Source organism: Leptosomus discolor, chromosome 1 (genome assembly GCF_034619465.1).
Source record: "Leptosomus discolor isolate bLepDis1 chromosome 1, bLepDis1.hap2, whole genome shotgun sequence".
Lineage (NCBI taxonomy): Eukaryota > Metazoa > Chordata > Aves > Leptosomiformes > Leptosomidae > Leptosomus > Leptosomus discolor.
In genome coordinates this window covers 19,041,009-19,062,472 of record NC_141391.1, presented here as the reverse complement: position 1 = coordinate 19,062,472, position 21,464 = coordinate 19,041,009, and the positions used below count along the sequence as shown (strand labels likewise).

At 42.4% G+C, this 21,464-nt stretch overlaps 1 protein-coding gene across 1 annotated transcript; it reads right to left on the bottom strand.

Moving 5' to 3' along the window:
- Positions 1-5,232: 5,232 nt before the first annotated feature.
- FDX1 (ferredoxin 1) lies at positions 5,233-21,239 on the bottom strand. The gene is made up of 4 exons (XM_086481795.1): positions 21,073-21,239; positions 14,665-14,789; positions 11,742-11,871; positions 5,233-7,022 (listed from the first exon to the last, which is right to left on the bottom strand). The coding sequence occupies exons 1-4, from the start codon at positions 21,237-21,239 to the stop codon at positions 6,908-6,910; spliced, it is 537 nt and encodes a 178-aa protein (XP_086337921.1). The 3' UTR covers positions 5,233-6,907.
- Positions 21,240-21,464: the final 225 nt, after the last annotated feature.

Here is a 21,464-nt window from a genome sequence, read left to right as displayed (position 1 = left end):
GTCTGGTAAATGATATCTCACTGCAGAAACCATGAACTGCTGACTATGTCAGCATCGTGCAATACGGCAAGTGCTGGGGCAGTTGTATTGATTATACTGCAGCTCAAGCTCACTTTGGGCTCAGAGCTGGGATTCATTTTTCCACTTGCTAGTAGAAAGATTTGGGGAAATCATTTTGCCAGAGAGTAAGAATTTCTGGCACCTGACTCTCAGAGGAAGGTTAATGTTACAAAATTCCTGGGATCTAAAGCCATTATAGAGGCTCTTCAGCTGGAAAGAAGCAGAAATGGATTAAATGTATTATTTGTGGTGAAGGCAGGGCTTTATGGTGAACCAGGAGCAGCCCAGGGCTGGGCAGCTGACAGCACTGATTAACCGGTTATATAAGCAATGAGATACCATAGCAAATATCCTGCGGTTACTCTGTCCTTTTATTCTAAGAATTAACTCGTGTTCCCCAGTAATTGGTTTCCCCCCTTCATTTCTGTGTGCTGCTGTAAAGGTCTCTGAGGTCTTGTGCCTCTTTTAGGCATTTTTACCTCTGAAAATAAGTACTGTAACAGGCAAATCAGAAGCCAAACCTTTCCCATCCTTCTTATCCAGAGAGAAATACTTCATAAAATGCAAACACAGTAGAAAATAAAGACCAGCAATGAGGTCTTTAATTAAGGTAATTTTTAATGTGAAGCTTACATTCAATGCTTAAACATGGGCTGTTTGAGTTGGAAATACAACATTTTCTGTGTCCACCACTCCATGGAGGGAGATCCCAAGTCTCCTGAGCTTCCCTGCCAGGACAACATTCACCCTTGGGGCAGTTCTGCTTCCCCAGACCTTTGCCTCAGAAGCTCCTGTACTGCCCTTCTCCTTGAAGGACAACCCTGGAAGGGCAGGAAACTTGAAGACAAGGGGCATTGATTGTTTTTTCTTCTCCATGCTAGGGCAGAATGTGTTTTTCCTATTTTTCTAATGAAAATCCAATGACTGACATGGTCATAACAACTCAATTAGGCTGGAAAAAAAATGAAAGTGCTGAAATCTGAAGCAGAGACTCTCCTGTTCCAGCCATCCCCTGCTGTGCTCCCTCCTGACAGTCATCACTCCCCTGGAATTGAACCACAGCCTGAATGAGCCTCCCCGTCACTCTGAGCTACCATATGCCTTGTCTCTGTGACTCCATTTGTTTTCTTTTACAGCTATTTTCATCTGTTGTTAAACATTCCTCTGAGATGAGACCTTCTACCTTTATCCCCAGCCAAAACCCATCGCTGGCTCCCTGGGTGGTATATGTCTGCCTCTCTCCTGGATCCAAGAGGCCGCAGCTGCATCACTGTAATTTTGTGTCAGCTCTCCCTCTCTCTCTTTCTCCCCTCCAGTCAGAGTTTTCTAGGAAGGCAATGCCCTTCTTCTTCCAAACCATTACCAGTAAAGCCTGTGAGTGCTCACCAGATCAAAAGCTACTGCGGGCTTACCTGTGCAAAGCAGGGCTGTTACTTGAGGAATAGTAAAATGAGAATGAGCTGCTAATCCACCTCTGAACCTGCTCAGATGCACTTGGATGGAGTAAGAACATCCAACATGTCTGAATATTTGTTTGATCTAAAACCAGATCCTTAAGGAGCGCCATTTTTGATCAAACACAGCCTAAAGGAGAAACACCATCCATGGCCTGGCATTTCCTTCGGTGAAACTGGACAGACTTCTCCAAACCCAGAGATCTCAGCCCATCAGTTGCCAGCAGCAGTTTGCTGCCAGCAGGAAGAAAATGATCCAGCCATAGCAGCAACACAGGTACATCTGTCACCGGCACCTGCAGAGCTCTCCAGAGTGTCTGGAAGCTGTTTCTTACTCGGTACCAGTGTCCCATCTTGTTATCACTTCTTGGGTGTAACGCATCCTCTGTTGCAGCGCTGGGGAAACCAGGGGCACAAACGTCTCACCCTGTCATTGAGTAGGGTTAGGTTATGTGATTGACGGCTCAGCCCCATGAACACGGAGGAGCAGTGGCACCACGACAGGCAGGGGAACCCCCATAACCTCACCAGACCCAGTTGAGCCCCTGACAGGGCTGCTCCCAGGGCTGTCACGGGGAGCCACCAGCCCTGCGGTCAATGGCAGAGGCTCCCCATCAGCTCACAGACGAAGGGGGTTGCTGCTTGCAGGGGCTTGGGGCTCATGGGGCAGATGGCTAGCACCGTGTTTTCTGTCCGCATCGATTGGCGTGGCCGATGCACGTGTGTCCGTGTTCCCGCACATCTGTCTGTCTATGGGACTGCATGCTCAGCCTCGCTGCCGGCTGGGCACGGATGCCTGGAGCTGTAGCAGCCTGGCCTGATCCAGCAATGACCCTCTTCCACTGAAACACTGAACCTACGTTTCCTTCACAGCTGTAGACATCCAAGCCGGCTCCACAGTGACCAGCTCCATCCGAAAGCTGTAGCCGAGCGGGTCTCACACGCACAGCTGCTATAACGCGCTGTGCTGTTCCCACGTTCAAATTTTAATCCCTACAAGCGCTGTGCTGCAGGGATTTACCACCTGGGGTCAGCACCAGCTGAAAGAATTTCAGACCGTGTCCTGTTTTCTAGCACAGACATGCTCCAAGAGTCAGAAATGGGAAGGAGAAAGCTCCGCTGTACCTGAGTGGAGGTAAGGGAGGTTGTATCAAGTCTGCTCAAACCTCTCTTTATGCTTTCACATCCCCAGCAGATGTGAGAGCTGCTCCCCGCTGCCTTTTCGGGGAAGGCGGCACCGTGCTATGGAAGGGGTTAGGCACAAGGGACATTACGAGGGCTGGACTGAGATAACACTGCTCGTGGAAGCACACAAGCAGCGTTAGATGGTGCTCAAAATAACGTTTCTGCTGTCAGGCTGAGGTCAAGGGAGCTTCCAAGAACCGTGGAGGGGGACCCCGGAGGTACTTCTCTGAGCACAATGAGGCCACAGCTTTAGAGGAAGTTTGCCTCAGTTGCAAATGCTAAATCACTGCTGGCCAGAAATTACTTTTAAGACATTTTTTAGTTTGGACTGGTTCATACCAAAAAAAAAGTTTAACATCATAAAAAGGAAGTGGTGGCCAGTGGATTAGAAAGCAAATCTCGGGGTTACTTTTAATGCCTGTTTCATGTATGGACCACGCTTGTTGTTGCTCTCCTGGCAGCCAACAGGGAGAAAAGATCACCAAGGCACTACAGACCACAGTGGCGCATGGATCTACACGGCCACCCACAGAGGCGACAGCCCCCCAGGATGCAGGAAATCCCCGTTCCCCTTTCACATGTTTTCAAATCATTTGAGGAGAAATCAACTACAGCCTCTTCCCAACGTTTTCTACTATTCGACACCTCAGCTTGAGCATCTCTTTTCCTCTAAATGTTTATTTCTCCTTTCGCCTCCCAAGGAATGAACAGAGGTGGGTTTTTCTGCCTACCCTGTCTTTGTATGCCACATTGTTCTCTGCAAAGGCAAAACAAAGTCAGGCTGCAGGGAATTCTCCATGCCCTAGCCCAGACCTGTGAGCAGGGGAAGCACTGCCACTTTCACTGCAGCTTTTTTGGATACGGCCTTTTCAACTTACCTCCAACTGGGATGTGAATTAAGTTAGGACACAGCCGCCTTAAATCTTATGGACCCTGCAGCCAAAACCGGTGAACTTCAGATTTCGGAGTCTTTCTGCCCAAGAAACAGCAAACTGCCTGGAGAACCTGCCTTCTCCTCTCCCCCGTGACAGCTTGCAGTCCAGACAATGGAAACCTCCCCCGGCAGAAGGAGATGCAGTCATGTGGGATGAGAGGTACCTCCTCCTTCCCCCTTCAGGCACCACACAAACGCGCACAAAGCGTCACAGAAACGGGGACGGGGACTGCTGGCTCCTGTGCTCAGCTCTCCCGCCCAGAACAGACGCCAGTAGGACTGCGAACCTGCCTGGGGTTTAAGGGAGTGGAGGGGAAGGGACATGACCGAGGCACAGACAAGCTCCCCCACGCTCTCAGGAAGGCAGAGGGGACTACAAGACCTTTCCTTTCACCAGGTTTTGGGCTGGCTTCCTCACAAAACTGAGCAAATCCAAAGGACCTTTTCCCCCCCCAGGAACCAGCAAGCAGCGCCCCCCACCAATGCTTGTGAACTAATGGTCTGTTTCCTCCCCAGACCGCAAGCATGTGCTATGAACTGGAAGCAAAGGGAAAAAAAAGTCAGTTCTAATTTCCTCCTCATTTCTGAGGGGAGAGAGACATGTTTTAACAGAAAAAGAAATGCTTTTAGAAAGTAAATTACCTGTAATATTTATTTGGACAAGGAAGTAAATATATACTTAACTAGTTTTGATGCTTTAATTGTGTGTCATTGCACAGTAATTCATACTTACACTTGAATGTGCATCATTAACCATTAAGTTCCATTAACCATTAAGTTCCATTTTACACCCAGAAATACATTCAGTGGCTTGGAGAAAAAGGAAGGAAAAATCAATACAAACAAGGTGTGTCAGAAAGTGGTATAAAATAAGATTTATTTGCAAATCATTTTGACAATACGGAAACAAGTATCTCTGAGCTGTGCATTTTGGGGATCACATGTCAGTTCCTTTGCCTTCCGAGAATTCCATTTGCATGCAACATGGGATACCTCTAGAATTCAAAACGAACTTTGAAGTGTCCTTTTTTGCGTTGCTGTGCTAAGTAATTCCTTCCACAGGCACACTATAGGAGAGTCAAAGTTTTTGTAATGAGACGGTCACAGGAAACACATAAGGAAACAATCTTGGCTTAGAAAGACTGTTGCATGAGAGCTGTTTCACATTTGTTTAACACAGTGTTAAGCGCTTCAAGATTCCCACAAGGAGAAGTGCCTGGTGCTGTACGTGAAAAAAAAAAAAAAAATCTCCCAAAAAACCAACTCCAATAAAACCCCAAAACCCAACAAACACCAACATCTACCCCTAAAACCCATAGCTACACTGAAACCTCAGATTTCTCTCCAATGTAAGAATGCACAGTACATCAGGTTACGACCCGAGTTCCCTCCCTTGGAAGTTAAAGAGCTGTGTTCCATGTGGAAAAAAACCTCCAGATTTAATAATAATTAGTGTATATAAATTAACTCAGGACAAAGGCAATACAAAGTGAGAACTGGTTTACCTCAGCGCCTGATTGAGGGAGGGTAACGTCTAAACTATGGTTAGAGTGAGAGCAGTTGAAGACAACCGTATCTTCAGAACATTTATTCAATGTATTTCCACTCTTCTCCCTGACCTTGCTCGCTCTGTCTTTCAAAAAGCCAGGAAATTTCAACTCTGAAGTCATACTTTGAATTAGATGAGACAGGAAGTGTATTCTGAAAACCCTGTACGATTAAGTTCTGAGCAGACCACATTAAGTATATCTTATTTTAGGAGAAAGTCCCAAGGGAACACACCAGGAACTCAGAGAGGAAACTGAAGAATCTGAACTAGATCTATTTTCAATACAGTTCTGGAAAATATCTTTTTGTAACAAAGAGGGACTTTTTTTTTTTTTCCCCTCTTTATGAAGCTCAAAATAATCCCAGTATTTGGCACCAGAAGCGTATTTTTTTTCCCCCTCTCCCATAAATATAATAATGCAAGAAAAGATGTCCAGATGTCATTGTCACCAGTTCAAATAAGGCATTAATGAATGCATTAGGATCATTCAAATGTAAATAATTATGGGGTTTATATATACAAAAATATGGCCAATATAGTAAAATAACCTTATAAGGGTAACAACTATTCTATCGGTGACAACCATTTCATTTAAGCATTTAGGCAACAAAAACTGGAGAGAATAATAGTCTTAGAGACATTATTTTATATTGGCCTACTTTAGAAAGATTAAAACAAGATCCAGCTGAAAGCTCTTCACCATCAGTTCATACACTATCCCACCACGGGGGTCTCCCTACCCCTTCCGGGGAACCTACTCCGTCTTTATGGAATAAATACACTTGACCATTCCACATCAACCACTACTGAAGTGATCTGAGAGCAAGGCCCAGAACCCAGGACTCTCTGTAAGCGGAATGCCCTAGCTAACATCAGACCGCCTCCTGAAGCAGGCATAAAGATTTCAGGACAAGTCCTCTGCCGACCAGCGTTGCCCTCTTCAATCCCAACTCGGCCATCTTCAGAGAACAGCGACACTGAATTTACAGCTCCCTCCAGCGGTTACGCTCTCCCATCACGCAGCTCCAAGGCTTTACTCTTCCAAGCCACGTGCACCCCCGTATTTGTGGTGCAGTCAAACGTAAATACAGTTGAGGTTTATTGAATTCTGATTTGGGCAACAGAGATGCACTGCAGCAATCAAGATGCAGGTGCCAACATTCTGTACGGGCCCCTAGATTATATGGTTTAACAGTATTTTTGCAAGACAAAATTTGCCGCATCTCATTAAGATTCCAATGTTTGGAAAATCCCTACCCTGAAAATCCACTGTTTGCTGAGGAAGTATCACGTTTACTGAGAATTAGCTCTGAGCATACCAACTTTAATGACAACACTTTAAATAGATCACATGCAGTCTTACAAGTCTTGTTCCCTTACACATCCTGGTCTGAAACCCAGAACGCCCCGGGGTTTTTAGGAGCAGTCTTGTAGAAGTGATCCAGTCTTCAAACGTCATTAAAGGTTTTGGCAGAACAATGTCATATGAAACCTGTAATACACTTGCTAATGTTTATAATCCAATGATCACTTATAAGAATTATTATTGCATTTTAAGCGTAAAAATATAGGAGGTTCTTTAAAGAAAATTAAAATAGCATTAATCTAATATTGATAGTCATATAAAATAACTCACCATTATGTAAGTTTCCATATTTAATTACACATTTAAAAATAAGTTATAAAAATAATTAAGCTTCTTTAAAACCCCCAAGATATTTTCTTTTAGGAGTTTTTACTCATATCTACTGATTGTCTAGCATCAGCAACAGCTTCTGGTACTCGAACAGTCATATCATCCATCGATTTCTTCAAGCAGATTTGGCAGCCCAAACGGGATCTGTAGGGGGAAAAAAGACGCCGTTAGTACTAGCCAATCAAGTATCTAAAAGCACGTACCCCCTTACGCCTCCAACGTTCAGCCATCCCAAACACATTATGATCTAGAAACAGCCAGTCTTGTGCATGGTCTTACTCAAGACCAGCAGTGAACGGTGTGCATCAAAGCAAAGATATACGTGGCAATAATCGTGGTGATAGTTGTGATTTACGTTAAGTAACAGAGTTCAGTACATTGGAAAGCTGCACACTGAGTAACTCCTCCTTGCTGAGACAACACATAACAAGGGTGACCCTTCCACTTTCAATGGGTCACTAACAGTTAGTCAAGTGCAGCGAATGACACGATCTCCCAAGGGACAGGTGGCATCTCTGCAGAGATGAAGGCAATGAATCTGAACGAAAGCCTCAGAAAAAGCGTAGCCTAACCCACCCAGGGCCCAATGTTTTCAGATTAAACAACTCAAGATTGGGTCATTAAGCCAGAAAGGCAAGAGTGGAAAGACAGGAAACACAGGAAGAGGAAGGATAAAATACTCATGGCACCCGAGAGATGCAGTCCTTCGTTTTTCTACCTATCATTCAGCATGAAAAAAGTGTTGTATGTGAGCAATTAAAAACAAAAGATTTAATACCACAACAAAATAGTACAGACATCACAAGCCACTTCTATTGCTGAGATATCTTTAATTCAGTGTCCATGCCTTGGTATTTAAGTATAGAATACTTAAACAGTAGCAAGGACAGTCAATGTTCTGTGGCACCAGTTGAATAGTTTAATCAGTATAGGAACGTAGACAGAGATATTATAAAAACCGGTACTACACTAATATATATACAGAACTCTTTCAAGCATGTAGTGATCAACTGTTGTTAAAGCTCCCAATTCAGCACTATACCCGAAAGTAGTACTTCTACGTAAATGACTGTATACATCAACTTCAAATTACTGGAATGTATTTATAAATACATACATAACCAGAAGATTTAATCTCATGAATATACATTCCTAAGAACAGCTTTAGAAATTAAATCTATTGGAGAGATGTGATTTCTGGTATTTATATGTAGCATTGCCTGTAAGGCTTAATTTTACTGAAGTGTCTGTTCCTCACTGAGGACCAAAGTGTACATACTCTGTAGCGTGGCAAGGGATTCACTTCACGTGAAATAACGCTGCCCTTTGTTTCGAGCCTGCTCAAAACAGCAGGCACAAAACACTAGCAACACTAAATAACACCCTGAGAAACAAACTACTTTCTCCTATTCAAATTCTTACACAGTATTTGCAATTTTATAGATATTTAACCAGATTCCCCCACCCCTTAAAGCTGAAGAAGCTTGGATCCCCCAAAACAATGATTTAGTCAATCCCTGCATGAAAGCCATTCCCCCTTTAATCCCTTCTATAGGGCTTCCCTTTATTTCCTCTCATTCTACTACTAAAAAAAAAAAAAAAAAAAAAAAGAAAATCCAAAACAGGAAGTCAGAGTTGCACAAGTTTAATGACATGGTGAATTCCCATTTTGTCATGTAATGTTTTTTTCTGGTTTTCTATCTGTTCCTGCCTAATATTGCCAATGTTCCATTTACCTTTTTGAGGGTTTTGTTTTGTGCTTTTGGTTTGTGGGTTTTTTTCTGTTTGGGTTTTTGTTTGTTTGTTTTATCTTTTTTAATTTATTTATACCAAACCTTAAGCTGACATTCTGGAAATGCACTACTTAGCTGACAGCCCATTTCAGATAAGCAAAGTTACCGGTGTTCTACCCACCCCTCCACGTGCGTTTATCTGCACCTTTTAACACCAAACTTCATTTCCGGTCACTCCATGGCACGAGACTGGCACATGTCTTCACTGACGGCTTTCGATTTTACCCCGCTGAACAACGTACCACAACACACAAACCTTACTCCTCATTTTCTTTTCCCAAGTCTGTCACAAACACGCTCGCTACATAAAACCTAGTGCCGAGCACTTTTAGATCACACTGTTGATCCCATACTCTCACCGGACAGCCAAATACTTCTACCGTAACTGGTTACTCATCCTCCACAGGGCCTTCACTCTTACCCCATTGCAATGCACAGCTTAATAGATTTCTGGACCTAAGCAAACTACACGAACTGAAAAATCTTTCTTCAGGCTCAGTGACTCATCTGAGGAACTCTGTTACCTCCCTCTGCAAAAGCTCTGCTGAATTCTTTCCTTACCATTATGTAATAGAAACTGTAAAAAAGCAACAGCCCATAGACACATGATTGTGTCCAACACGGAATCAGCCACACTGTTCTCCAGTTCCAATGATCTCATTTTAAGAGCTGGGTTGCCACCTTCCATTCCTTTGATGTGGAAGCAGTTTTAAACCAACTAATTAAGCCTTACAGACAGCAGTTCAGAAGTGTCATATTGAATTCCTGTAGAACTGAATTCCTGGGTGAATGCTACCTAGTCATTACCACTTGTTGCTACTCATTTTACTTGTTTGCTGTAATACTACTTCTATGGACACGTCAGTTTGAGACAGATACTCCAGGAACCCCTCTGCAACGAAACCTTCCAGTGCATGGACATCCCGTAACACCTCTAGAGACAACAATGCAAAATAAACTTTGCTTTTATGTTCTCTTTTTGTATTTGAAGTGCACCTTCTGCATCACCCACTGGCTCTACATGCAGACAAGTTTCCCGATTCTGACAGGTCAGAAACAAAAATATTTTTCTACTTTTTAGCAAGCCGTTTCTCAGCTCATTTTTTCCTTCGGTATTCTTTTTAAACATTTAACTTGCCAGGGTTTGTATCCCCCCTATCTTACTACTTTTAATAATCTCTACTGTTCTGCAGACAATCAAAACAATTTTGTTTTAACCTTTCTAATTAGTCCCTCATTTTAAGAAACACGAGCTTTCATGGCAGCTGCTAGCTGAAACTTTCCCACATATAGACAGACAGTCACTGACAAGAAAAAGCTTTATCATTATACTTATGACAGAGGACAGTAGACATCTCCATCACACAAGTTTATATCAGCACAGGAGATCAGGTAACTTATAGCAAATATTAGTCACTTAAAGCTCTGTCTTGCAGAAAAGTCGTCCTCCCACATATATGAAAGATCCCCGGCCATAGGAAGAACACATGGTTTTAGGAAAGTAACAAGCGTCTTTAGAGGGTCTAAAACTTAATTTGGTCTAACGAACTTTGAGAGAAAATAAGAAATATTTAAACAGAGAGCTCTGGCTTTCTACTATTTTGCAATTCTTCAGTAAAAACTCCTTGCTTAAACCTTTAATAGCCAAAGAAAAAAGGGGTTTATTAGATCATTGGCCTCCAGAGCTATTTAGGAACTGGTTTGGCCCAGAACCTAAAAGTTACTCTTCGGAGAATTATGGTAGATGGTAAAAGTGAAGAAAATTCACACTTAATAGGTTATGATTTTTTCAAAATTGAAAATGTTTTTTAGGAGACAGGAAAAAGGATAAAACAAAAGAAGCTGAAACAAGCTTCTCATAGCTTGACTTCTTTGCCTTTACAACCTCCCAGAAAAGTTAAGATTTTGCTAAAGTGAGAAAAAGTGTACTTTCATGTAAAAACAATTTGTACAGGATTCCCATTACTGCTGTAAGGAGATAAGTGAGTTAATTCAGAGTACTTCTTAAAAAACCCTACGCTATACAGGCTAGGTATAAAGCCTTCTAACGTCATCGGAATGATTCTCAAAAACTTCAATAAGCAGAAGCATGAAGGAAAGGGCTTATGAAACCGTGTAAGGCATAGCTGCCTACTGTTCATGTGGGTACGTTCTGTGATACAGGCCATGTGTACACCAGTGAGTAGTGCAGCACACTAGGAGCGGGTCTGTAATGAGGACATGACGCCCTAATTAGAAGGCGTGTGATGGTGGGGGAGATGTGGCACAGATGGTTACTTTAGACTACCACTAGTCTAACCCTAGGCACCGAAATCCCCATCACCAATTAGTTTCACCCAAAAGGGAATCTGGCTTGTGTGCACCAAGAGCACTCTGACACGAGTCTAAGCACGACAAGCGGGGACACTGCCACATGGGACACTGTTTATCCTAGAGAAGGCTTGGGGGGAGGATCTTATCAATGTACATAAATACCAGAGAGGTTGTGGAGTCTCCATCCTTGGAGATATTCAAAAGCCATCTGGACATGGTCCTGGGCATCAGCTCAGGATGGCCCTGCTTGAGCAGGGGGTTGGACCAGATGACCTTTAGAGGTCCCCTCCAACCTCAACCCTTCAGTGACTCTGTGAAAAGAAAATCTGACCAAAACTAAAATACTAACATAAACACATTCATAAAATACATTAACTAGCTACAGACTAACGGAGACAGAAAACAGAAGGGAAGGAAAGGGAAACAAGAACAAGAAAATTCACACATATGACAGTAGGAGCAAAGTTTTTGTTGAAGGAACTGGGTTTTTAGTCACACTTCAGTATCTGACACTTCCGCATCAAACACCTCTGAAGAGCAAGTACTGGCAGTTGCCACTCTTCAGTTACAAAAACAATACTGACATCTTTTCAATATGAATTCAGATAAACCATATTTAAACTTGGCAGTCCCATTTGTGTAGCAGAATCCAGATATTCCTTAAAAGCTGGTTAAAGCATTCTAAGAATACTGGACCGCCCCATCTGCAAACTCTTCTTTCCACTCTTTGATGTAGTGAAGTGTTATGTTGCCTTACGTTTCTGTGAGGCCATATGCCAGGTCCAGCATGTCCATCTCTTCATCAGTAATTGCATCTAGTTTCTCAAATATATGGTCTTCAAAGATTAAATGACAAGTTGAACAGGCTAGCGTTCCTTCACATGCACCTAAAGAAAAAAAAAAGATAACAGAAAATCCAAGTTTCAAATTGCAGCAGAAATACAAAATTTCAGAAGAAATCCTTCATAAGCGTTTGTCTCATACAAGAAGTATTGCTGTTGATTAGTAAAATTAATATATGAAATTAACTTATATTCCCACATTCATATAACTATTCTGCATTCAATTGTCAATAGTATGTCTACAGTTCCTACAACGTTAAGATTTACTTGAATGCTGTAGTTAAAGTACTTAACTGATTCGTCTTCTACCATTTAAAGAGAGAGAAGTTTTCTACTATAAGAATGCAAAAGCAGACAACACTGTCAATCTACACTACTTAATTTACTTCCAAGGTCTTTCCTTCTATAGGGAGGGCTCTTTCCACAGTTTTAAGAAGGTTACCTCAAGAAGTCCAACAGAAGACACCTGCTATGCAAAAAATTTCCCAGAAGTACAGGAATGAGGGATTTTATACTTGGTATTTCTTCTCAACCAACAGAGCACTGATTTGCAGCAACAAAGGTGGTCAGGCTAGAGAAGGTTTTCTCTGTGTTAAAGAGGCCTACATGTATTCCCAGGCAATCCAGCCTGAGCCAAGGATCTAATGATTTGCTACAGTTGAACAGAACAAGCATCAACTACTTCTACCTGCTAAAGCAGTTAGGTCATCACAGGACAGCAAAAGTTTGAACACTAACAAATTTGTCTCTGCCACCGTATAGGGCTGGCACAGAGTTCTCCACTTAGTTGAAAAAGAAACATGCAGCTTCAGGAGGAGGAGGAAGCTGAACTCTTCATGCTTGCTTGGAGATTGGGGCTGGGGCACACAAGCCCCCACCTCTGATCGGAAAGGATAAGAGAGAAGCAGGTAACACATTAGCCAGGTTTCATTTACTCATTTCCAGGGAAGGCAGAACCAAGAGTATTGTGACCACATCACCTTTGTATTTATACAGAAACAAAGGGAAGCAAGGCTGCCTGTATGACCACTGCTATGAAAAGGAACAGCGGGATTCATCATCAGACCACAAGAACTGTGCAGAAAGCACCGTGCTGTTACACATGGTAATGGCATCCACGGTACATATTCAAAGCGGGCACGACACTGTACTAGAAGATTTCATTTTTAAAATACACCACGTCTTCACGTATGTACAAATGCAAGTGAAAAAACAGAGTTTAAATCAAGTGACAAATAATGTAAAATTTGTCATATCAGCAGTTTAAACATTTTAATGTTAGGGGAGGTGAGGGGAGAAGTGGGGGGAAAAAAAGTAAGAACACCAACTAGTCTATCTGAACAGTGAAAGGTCCTTCTGCAGCTGTCAAGCTAGCAGCTGCAAACAAACTGAGCGCGGCTGAATCATTCAACAGTTTTGTAAGTCTTTATACAAAGATATTTGTTATTATTACTGCACATGAGATGCCCCCTAGCGACAGAAGTAGGTAATTTACATTTTACATTTTTTCTAAACACAGATCATACATTTTTACATGGTTTATATTGCCTTATTTCTCTGCCCTAGCATGATGTTTCTCTATCAAACGATTACTGAAATGGGACTAGCAAATGTCATAATTAAAGAAACGTTATCTCCAATTTTTAGTTTGGCTTCTGTTTATTGACAGCACATTTTTTTTCCCCACTTTATCCCAACGTTTTACCATGGCTGATATTTACACAAACTGAGAGAATATTTACTGTAGCATACAAGCAGACTAGCCATAAGCCTATATGACACAATTAATAAGTGGTACGTAAAGCTATTTATCCCAACGCATTACAGATTTTTAAGAGACAATTCTTCTTCCCCAGATGTATGCAACTCTAGACATGAGAGTTGTCTCAGACATAAGTCTGAGATTTAAAATCTTATCAAAGATTTTATTACTAGCAGTGAAATTTATTTGCACTTAAATAAAACACACCTCAGATTTCAAACTGTGCTACACTAGCCTGCTTAATTGCTTCATGCTATGCCTGCACTCATGCAAATTGTACTGCCGCTTCCTGCTCTGGTTTGTACTATTAATTCTCAAGCTCCTGCTCATATAAATACCTGTCCTGAGGTATTTAATTGCTGTTACCAAATACCACTGCTTTCCATGGGCAGAATCCTACAACTTCAATTGAATTAACTATGGAAGTGCAGAAGTTTAAAGAACAGGGAGGTGTTATAACTTCTCCCTATTTTGATTTTAAACAGAACTTGTACCAGGTTAGAATTTCACCAGGGCATTGGTCTCCTTTACCCCAGTCCTTTAATAAGAATTAAACTTTTTGCTCTTCCCTAATAACTGGCACAAATTTAGTTGTGTCTTTGTTGTTTGGTTGTTTCTCAAGCATTCAAATACTACAGCAATTTGTGCTACAAAAAGCCTGATAATAAACTGAGACAGTATGGCAATACAGAAGTAACCAGACACTGTTAGAAATACACTAGTTTTGTGTTGCCTCCAGAACCTTTCAGCTCAGAAAAGTCTTTCAGATTCCACTTTGACAGCACTCTGTCCACATTCCCCTCCTTCAACATTGAAGCAAGGCTCACCCCAAACATTTTTTTTAGAACTTGACCCAAAATATTCTATGCATCTGCAGAAAACAAAAAAATGGGGAAAAATCCAGATAAAGTACAGCTAGGTTTTACAAACAAATTCATACATAAATATTCATTAACATGATCTTAAGGGTGTTTTCCAACCTAAATGATTCTATGAGTCTATAAATATTTATGAATAAACTAGTAACAGAACATAATTTCTAGACACTGAATACAGTATTCAGCGAATCTACTTACCAAAACCATCTATGTCCAGATTATTATCAACAACAACATCCAGCAGCGAATCCCCAGGCTTTCCTTTGGCTGTTAGTTTGTCACCATCACGATTTATGAAATGAACAGTTATTTTATCTTCTGAGCTGAAAAAGAAAAGTATGTAACAGAATTAAAGGAAGAATTCTAAAATTTTTTAAATCTTTCAAATTGATTGAATACTACTAAACCAGTAATCACTATCAACTCTAAGAGCACAGAAACCTAAGTTACTGACTTTTAAAAGCTGTAACAGCTACAGACATCTACTGTTGTACACTGAGCAAAGGTCATGACAAATAAGGAAAAAAAAAAAAAAAAAATCTTCATTTGTGTTTTGCCACTAGAAGCTACACAGAATCCTGATGTTTTGCCTTTCATTGAAGAGGGTCAGAGCTATTTTATTTTTGGCACAATATCTGTATTTTTATCACATAAAAGAACTTATTCTAAATGCTCTACACATCTTTCTGCAGACTCTTGCTTTGGATTTATGAAATTTTAATTGTTCTCTCATCATTATCATTTATGACAAATCTTACAATTTCTCCATTTCTGCTTAGAGTTTAAGACATTTTACTTTATTAGTTCCAAAATTTAATTTTCCTCTCCTCCCCAAAACAGAAATACTTCAAAAGCATTCTGCTTTTTTTGAGGATAGATTCTCTTATGATTTCACCTTGTAAACATTAATTCTAGTGAAGTTCAAAGTTTTGACATTGGCTTCAAAGAAAGGTTTTGTCTGAAAAGCAAAGCAGGAAAACACAATTATGTTTATTTAAGAAAGAATTCTCTTGCAGTCTGCACAAAAATTTCTTAAGACTAACATTTTCAATATGGAAAAAAATTAGGTTTTTTGTGGTCCATATTATGTTATTTCACAAGGAAATTAATGGAAAGTTTTTAATATACTAACAAATAAAACACAGTTTGTTTGTTTTTAAACAGATTATTTTCTTTCCCATAGTAAGCGAGCAAAACAAGAAAAACTTGTTGGATGGACAGTGAAGAAACCTGCCAAGAGATAACAGATAGAAATAGAACAACTGAAAGCTAATGCAAAAATCTATGTTTCAATGTGAAATCCATGTTTAAGAACAGCACGCTTAATATTACCTTTAATCTTAATGTAGGCCTTGAAGGATCTATCATATGGAAAGCATACAAGCTTGAAAAATCAAGTCACCCCTGGAAAACTCTAATCTGTAGAGCTGAATATTAAAGCAAAAATTTGAAAGTGGCCATACTGTAACACCAGTGAACAGAGTATTTTTGAAACTGGCTGTAAAAGAAAATACGTTTTTAGCAATCCGAGTCCTAGCTTGTTTTGAAAAACAAATGTTGTTGCTCTACACTTAATACACTTGCCACAACTGTAAGCTCAGTTGGCAGCAGTACACGCCGTGATTCACTATGATGTCATGTTCAATTCTTGTCTGATCATCCCTCAGTCCATTCTCTAGAAGGCAGCCACAAGCTAATATTAACTATGCATTCATTTCAAAACTATAATCTGTAATGAAGGATTGCCCTTGCTGATCTGTGGAATGCAACTGAAGCATGCACTACAGTAAAATTCAGAAACCTTAAAGACATATCTTTACAAAATATAATTAATGTTCCCCAGTCACCTGTGACACCAAAGGACCACCTCCAGCAAATCGTTTTATGGGGTTTTAAGTTATCACTCTGCTCTTGGTTTTGCTCCTCTGCTGTGCTAACACCTCCCACAGCACAACCAAGGAAACAAGCACCCACTTCTTAGACAGACTAGTACAAAATCCACCACCTCCACTGGCAGTTTAAGACTTGATGCGTTTAGATTGCATCTGGAAAGATACAGATTCACATTCCGACAGCCAAAGTAAACCACTAACGGTGGAATTTTAAAGTGCTTCAAAACCAGAGCTCACCAAATACACTCATTTACTGAAATATTTCTGCAAACGCGACAAACACAATGCCGACAGGAGACACAACGCAAGATGTATTTGCATCTATGGGCACCCTCTGCCCAAGGTATTGACATGGCAAGTATTAAATATTTGTTCAATATCCAAAACATACCCTTTCCTCTATTATAGGATGAGGCAATCACAAGTAACACGGACCAAATGGCAAGACAAATCAGCTCCTTCCCGGTTTTCAAAGCACCCCTGACACTGTCTTCACTTGTGATCACACTTTAATCTGGTGTCACAAGAACAGTCCTGCCCTCTGTCCTTTGTGCCTGCTATGTCCAGCTCTCACTGTCATGCAGTAAACTGGGTCTGGAAACAAAACTGGCTGAAGCCCCACCTTCGCAGGTCAATGGCCGTGTGAATGTCAGGTGTGGTACACAGATCAGCCCTTTGTATGAAATTTGCGTCAGTTTAATACAAGTGTGTTACTGCAACTTTATGATACAATAACACAACCTAAGCATCATCATCAGCTTAAACCGATCTCCTTCTAATATAAAAATGTGGGTTTGGGTGATCCCCACTCCAAATGGCCCTGCCGTCATCCTCACACCTTTATTACCATGAGTCAACTCATTTTGCTAATCTGGTTGAAAGTCAACCACAAAAACAAAGTAGTACCAGCTGAATCATCAACCAAAACTGACACAAGTGCCACTGCCCACAACAAAAATGAGAAAGTGGGAGTGGGATCCTCTTTCCAGTAGTAACAATCTTACATTGGCTTCAGCCAGTTGTGGAACTGCACTGTGTCTGTGCGTGCCTAACTGGTGCGGCATGCAGCAAGGGGACAAACCAAAGTACCAGCACCAAGGCCCTGACTTTGTTAGAGATCACTTCAGTAATTAATCTTTTCTACAAGACCTAATCCACCCCAGGTGATAACTGAAACTAAGATTTATTCATTTGAAATAAAGTTAAAGATAGCCTCCTTAAGTCTTTCAGTCAGATGTTTTTCTGCTATTGCCATCTTTACCACTCTTCACATCGCCAAAATGTTTAATTTAAAAAAGATCACTGAGGCTTTATTGTACATGAGCCCGAGTGGTGAAAATACTTTCAGAAGTGTGTGTACATAATACCCAGACCAGTCAGACGTTGAAAACACACACTCTGCAGAGCTGTAATTAAAAAAAAAAAATCACACCTGCATGAAGCAGTATTTAGGCTTTACAAATTTCAAGTGAGACAGCTTTTGTCTACTCAGACATTGTTTGCATGAAGAGAAAACCACAACCAAATACCACCATACTGTGAACTAGTCACAGGCAATTAACATGAAACACGTGCCAGGTCTACACAAGTATAAATAGCCTCAGGATTATCAGGAAGAACAAAACATATTTTGGGTAATCTGCATAAAGTATAAATACCCCAATTCATGCTCAGATGAACCCTTTTCATGAGATGTAAAATACATTTAATTTCTTCATATGGTTGCCACAGTACTATCAGCTTTCTTATCAAGCTTCTCTAGGATACCGTAAATTAAGCTTACTGCAAATGCACAGAAAACAGTAAGTGCTGTTCATTGACCCTCCTATGCAAAAAAAAAAAAAAAAGAGTAAGTACTGCAAGAATCCTTACAGCTACCTCTTCTCCCTTAAAAGAAGTATCGTTTTGAACCTTCAGCTATTACACCCAAGTTAAGAATCAACTCTTACATTCCTCCAAAAAAACCATAATGACTGTGGCCTGGTGTTGCACATGGCAAGACCAACTCTCTTATTTCCAGATTTACCATTTAATAAGAGATCTAACAGCCCTACTTAATTGCCTGAAGAGTTTAATGGATAAAACTATTACACAGGCTTCAATTAAAATACCGAAGTTACAGATCTGAACTAATCTTTAAAACATGGAGTAATTATGTGGTGGACCAAAAATATTGTACAGCTATCTAAACCAGTATGAAAGAATTCCAAGATCACTCCTGTTCGCCATGAAATGAAAAGGAAGGATAACAGATAAAAATGGAGCACAAGAGAGAATGAAATGGAAAGGAAGGCATAACGCCTGATGCTTTGCTGAAACCCTTCGGAGCCTCTGAAGAATCACCTCAGCTGATGATTTTATATAGCTAGGCCTTCATCCTCTAGACAAATACAGCTAATTTTACATACACAAACAATGATGTATCTTTTACTGGAATAACACTGACTGACTACATAAGTTCAGGAACTGGGTCTCAAATAGTATGACATCCAGAAATGGCATAACTTACACATAAATGGAGAAAACAACACTATACAAAAGAAACAAAGGTTTTCTTTTTCTCAGGACTCACTCAGACAGGTAATAGAATCATTAGGTTGGAACAGACCTCTAAGATCATCAAATCTAACCATTGACCTAATACCGCCATGCCCGCTAAACCATGTCCCCAAGGGCCACATCTACATGTTTTTTGAAACACCTCCAGGGATGGTGACTCAACCACTTCCCTGGGCAGCCTGTTCCAATGTTTGACAACCCTTTCATTGAAGAAATTTTTCCTAATGTCCAATCTAAACCTCCCCTGGCACAACTTGAGGCCATTTCCTCTTGTCCTATCGCTTGTTACTTGGGAGAAGAGATCGACCCCCACCTCACTACAACCTCCTTTCAGGTAGTTGTAGAGAGCGATCAGGTCTCCCCTCAGCCTCCTCTTCTTCAGGCGAAACAACCCCAGTTCCCTCAGCTGCTCCTCATCAGACCTGTTCTCCAGACCCTTCACCAGCTTCGTTGCCCTTCTCTGGACACGCTCCAGCACCTCAAGGTCTTTCTTGTAGTGAGGGGCCCAAAACCGCACACAGTATTTGAGGTGTGGCCTAATAACTCCTTAAATACTCCATATAACATGGAGTATACAAACACTACCTTTGAAATACTTGCTTGCATGAACGGTTTTGTTGGTATGCTTGCTCAATGAACGTGAATAAATTCCAGCCATATACAGTTTGTGAAAGACCTGAGGGATTACAGGTCTTACACTACTATTAGGTAAGAAAATGTTTTCCCTTTTTAGTATTCTTCTTTCTACCATTTATCCTGTTCAATAATTTTAATAACTTTTAAAAACTTGGTAATACTTTACAAAGACCATTTGAGTTTTTGAATTAAAAACTGCAAATCAGGTACCTCAAAGTAACTGATTGTCGGGGCACTCACTCAGTGGAGACTTACTGTTACAACACTCAGCATGGTCACTCAGAGAAGAGATCTAAACAAGCAACTTACCCACATCATATAGGAGTCCTACATTAAAAAGTTAGTTTGTCTCCATTTTAAAAGTATCTGCTGGAACAAAGTAAAAGAGCACCTACAGGCGAGTTTAAAAGCAAACTACTGAAACCGCTTTGATGGCAAGGGCACTACCCAACCCTCTGAAAAGAGGCTAGACTACACCCCTAATGCAGAGCAGGTGACTGTGGGTCTTGCAGCTGAATCTGGCAAACAAGGAAATCGGACTTTTAAAACTTCTGTATTTTAAATACTGAAAGTTAACTGTAGGCTCTGACCTATCTTTGAATATACAAGCCACAAGCCAGAAGGCCATCCATAAACACAGTCTTTGACTACACGTGGTAAGTTGCAAATCTACAGTTGTGGGCTGTGGAACATCTACAGATGTAAGGCTTATTGAAACGCCTACTCAGATACTGGTGAGGAGAGGAGGGGGTCTGCACACTTAGATGCACAAGGGCTTTTCAGTAAAGAAAAACTATACCAAAGGCAGAAGAGATCTTCAGACCTTCAGTATTGGGCTTTCTCTGGTATGTGCTGTAGTTCTACCACAAGCCTAGCCAGACTTTCACAAAGAAAAAAAAAAAAAAAAGGCAAGCGCTGCACCGCATAAAAAATCAACACTGATAACGGGACAAGCTTCCACAAAACGACTTTGAATATCAGAAGCCCTAGTTTAGCTTTCCATAACATTATAAGCTCTTTCGACAGAGAGCCAGATGACAGAGGCCCTGCGACTTAACCTCGCCGCAGGGTCGGTGCGGTGCCCAACCCGGGCCGGCCGCAGGCAGCTCCAGCAAACAGCCCCGGCCCGGCCCCGCGGTACACAGCTCGCCCCACCCGACAGCCCGCGGGGCGGCTGGTGGAAGGTACCCCCTGCAGGGCGCTTCACTGCCACCGCCACGGCAGCCGCAGCCGGGATGGCCACAGTCGGGGCGAAGCGCGGCCGTGAGGGGCCGAGGAGGAGGCCGGCACCAGCCCCGACCGGACCGGACAGCGGGGCACCGCAGGCCGCGGCGCGCCCAGCGACCGGGGAAGGTCACGCAGCGCCGGGCGGCCCGTGCAACAGCCGGCCGCTGGCCCCGGGCGCCCTCAGCGCCGAGGCCCGGACAAGCGGCCCGGCACGGCCCGGCGCTGCCGCGGCGCAAAGGTGGCCACCGCCGCGAGGAGCCCGCCCTGCGCCTCAGGGCTCCGACCCTCTTACCTGAGCACCGCCCGGGCAGAGAGGCTGAACAGCCGGGCTGCCCTCACGGCGGCGGCGGTGCTGCCGCAGCCCGGCCTCGTCCCGGCTGCCGGCGAGGCGGAGAAGAGCCAGCGGCGGGAGGAAGCGGCAGCAGCCCGGAGGAGCCGGGCCGGCCCCGGGGCAGCCATGGCGGCGGCGGCAGCACGGAAGCGCTGGCCCTCCGCGCCGGCACCGGGGGAGGGGCCGGGGCAAAGTCCCACCGCTTACGCCTCTAGCGTGAGCTGCGGCGATTCTGGCAGCAGTCTACGTAGCACACTTCCCGCCCCCCCGCCCCCTTTGACGGCGGCGGGAGGTGACAGCGCGACGGGAAAGCGTGGGCTTACGCAAAGTGCGGAGCGATGCGCTGAGGGAAG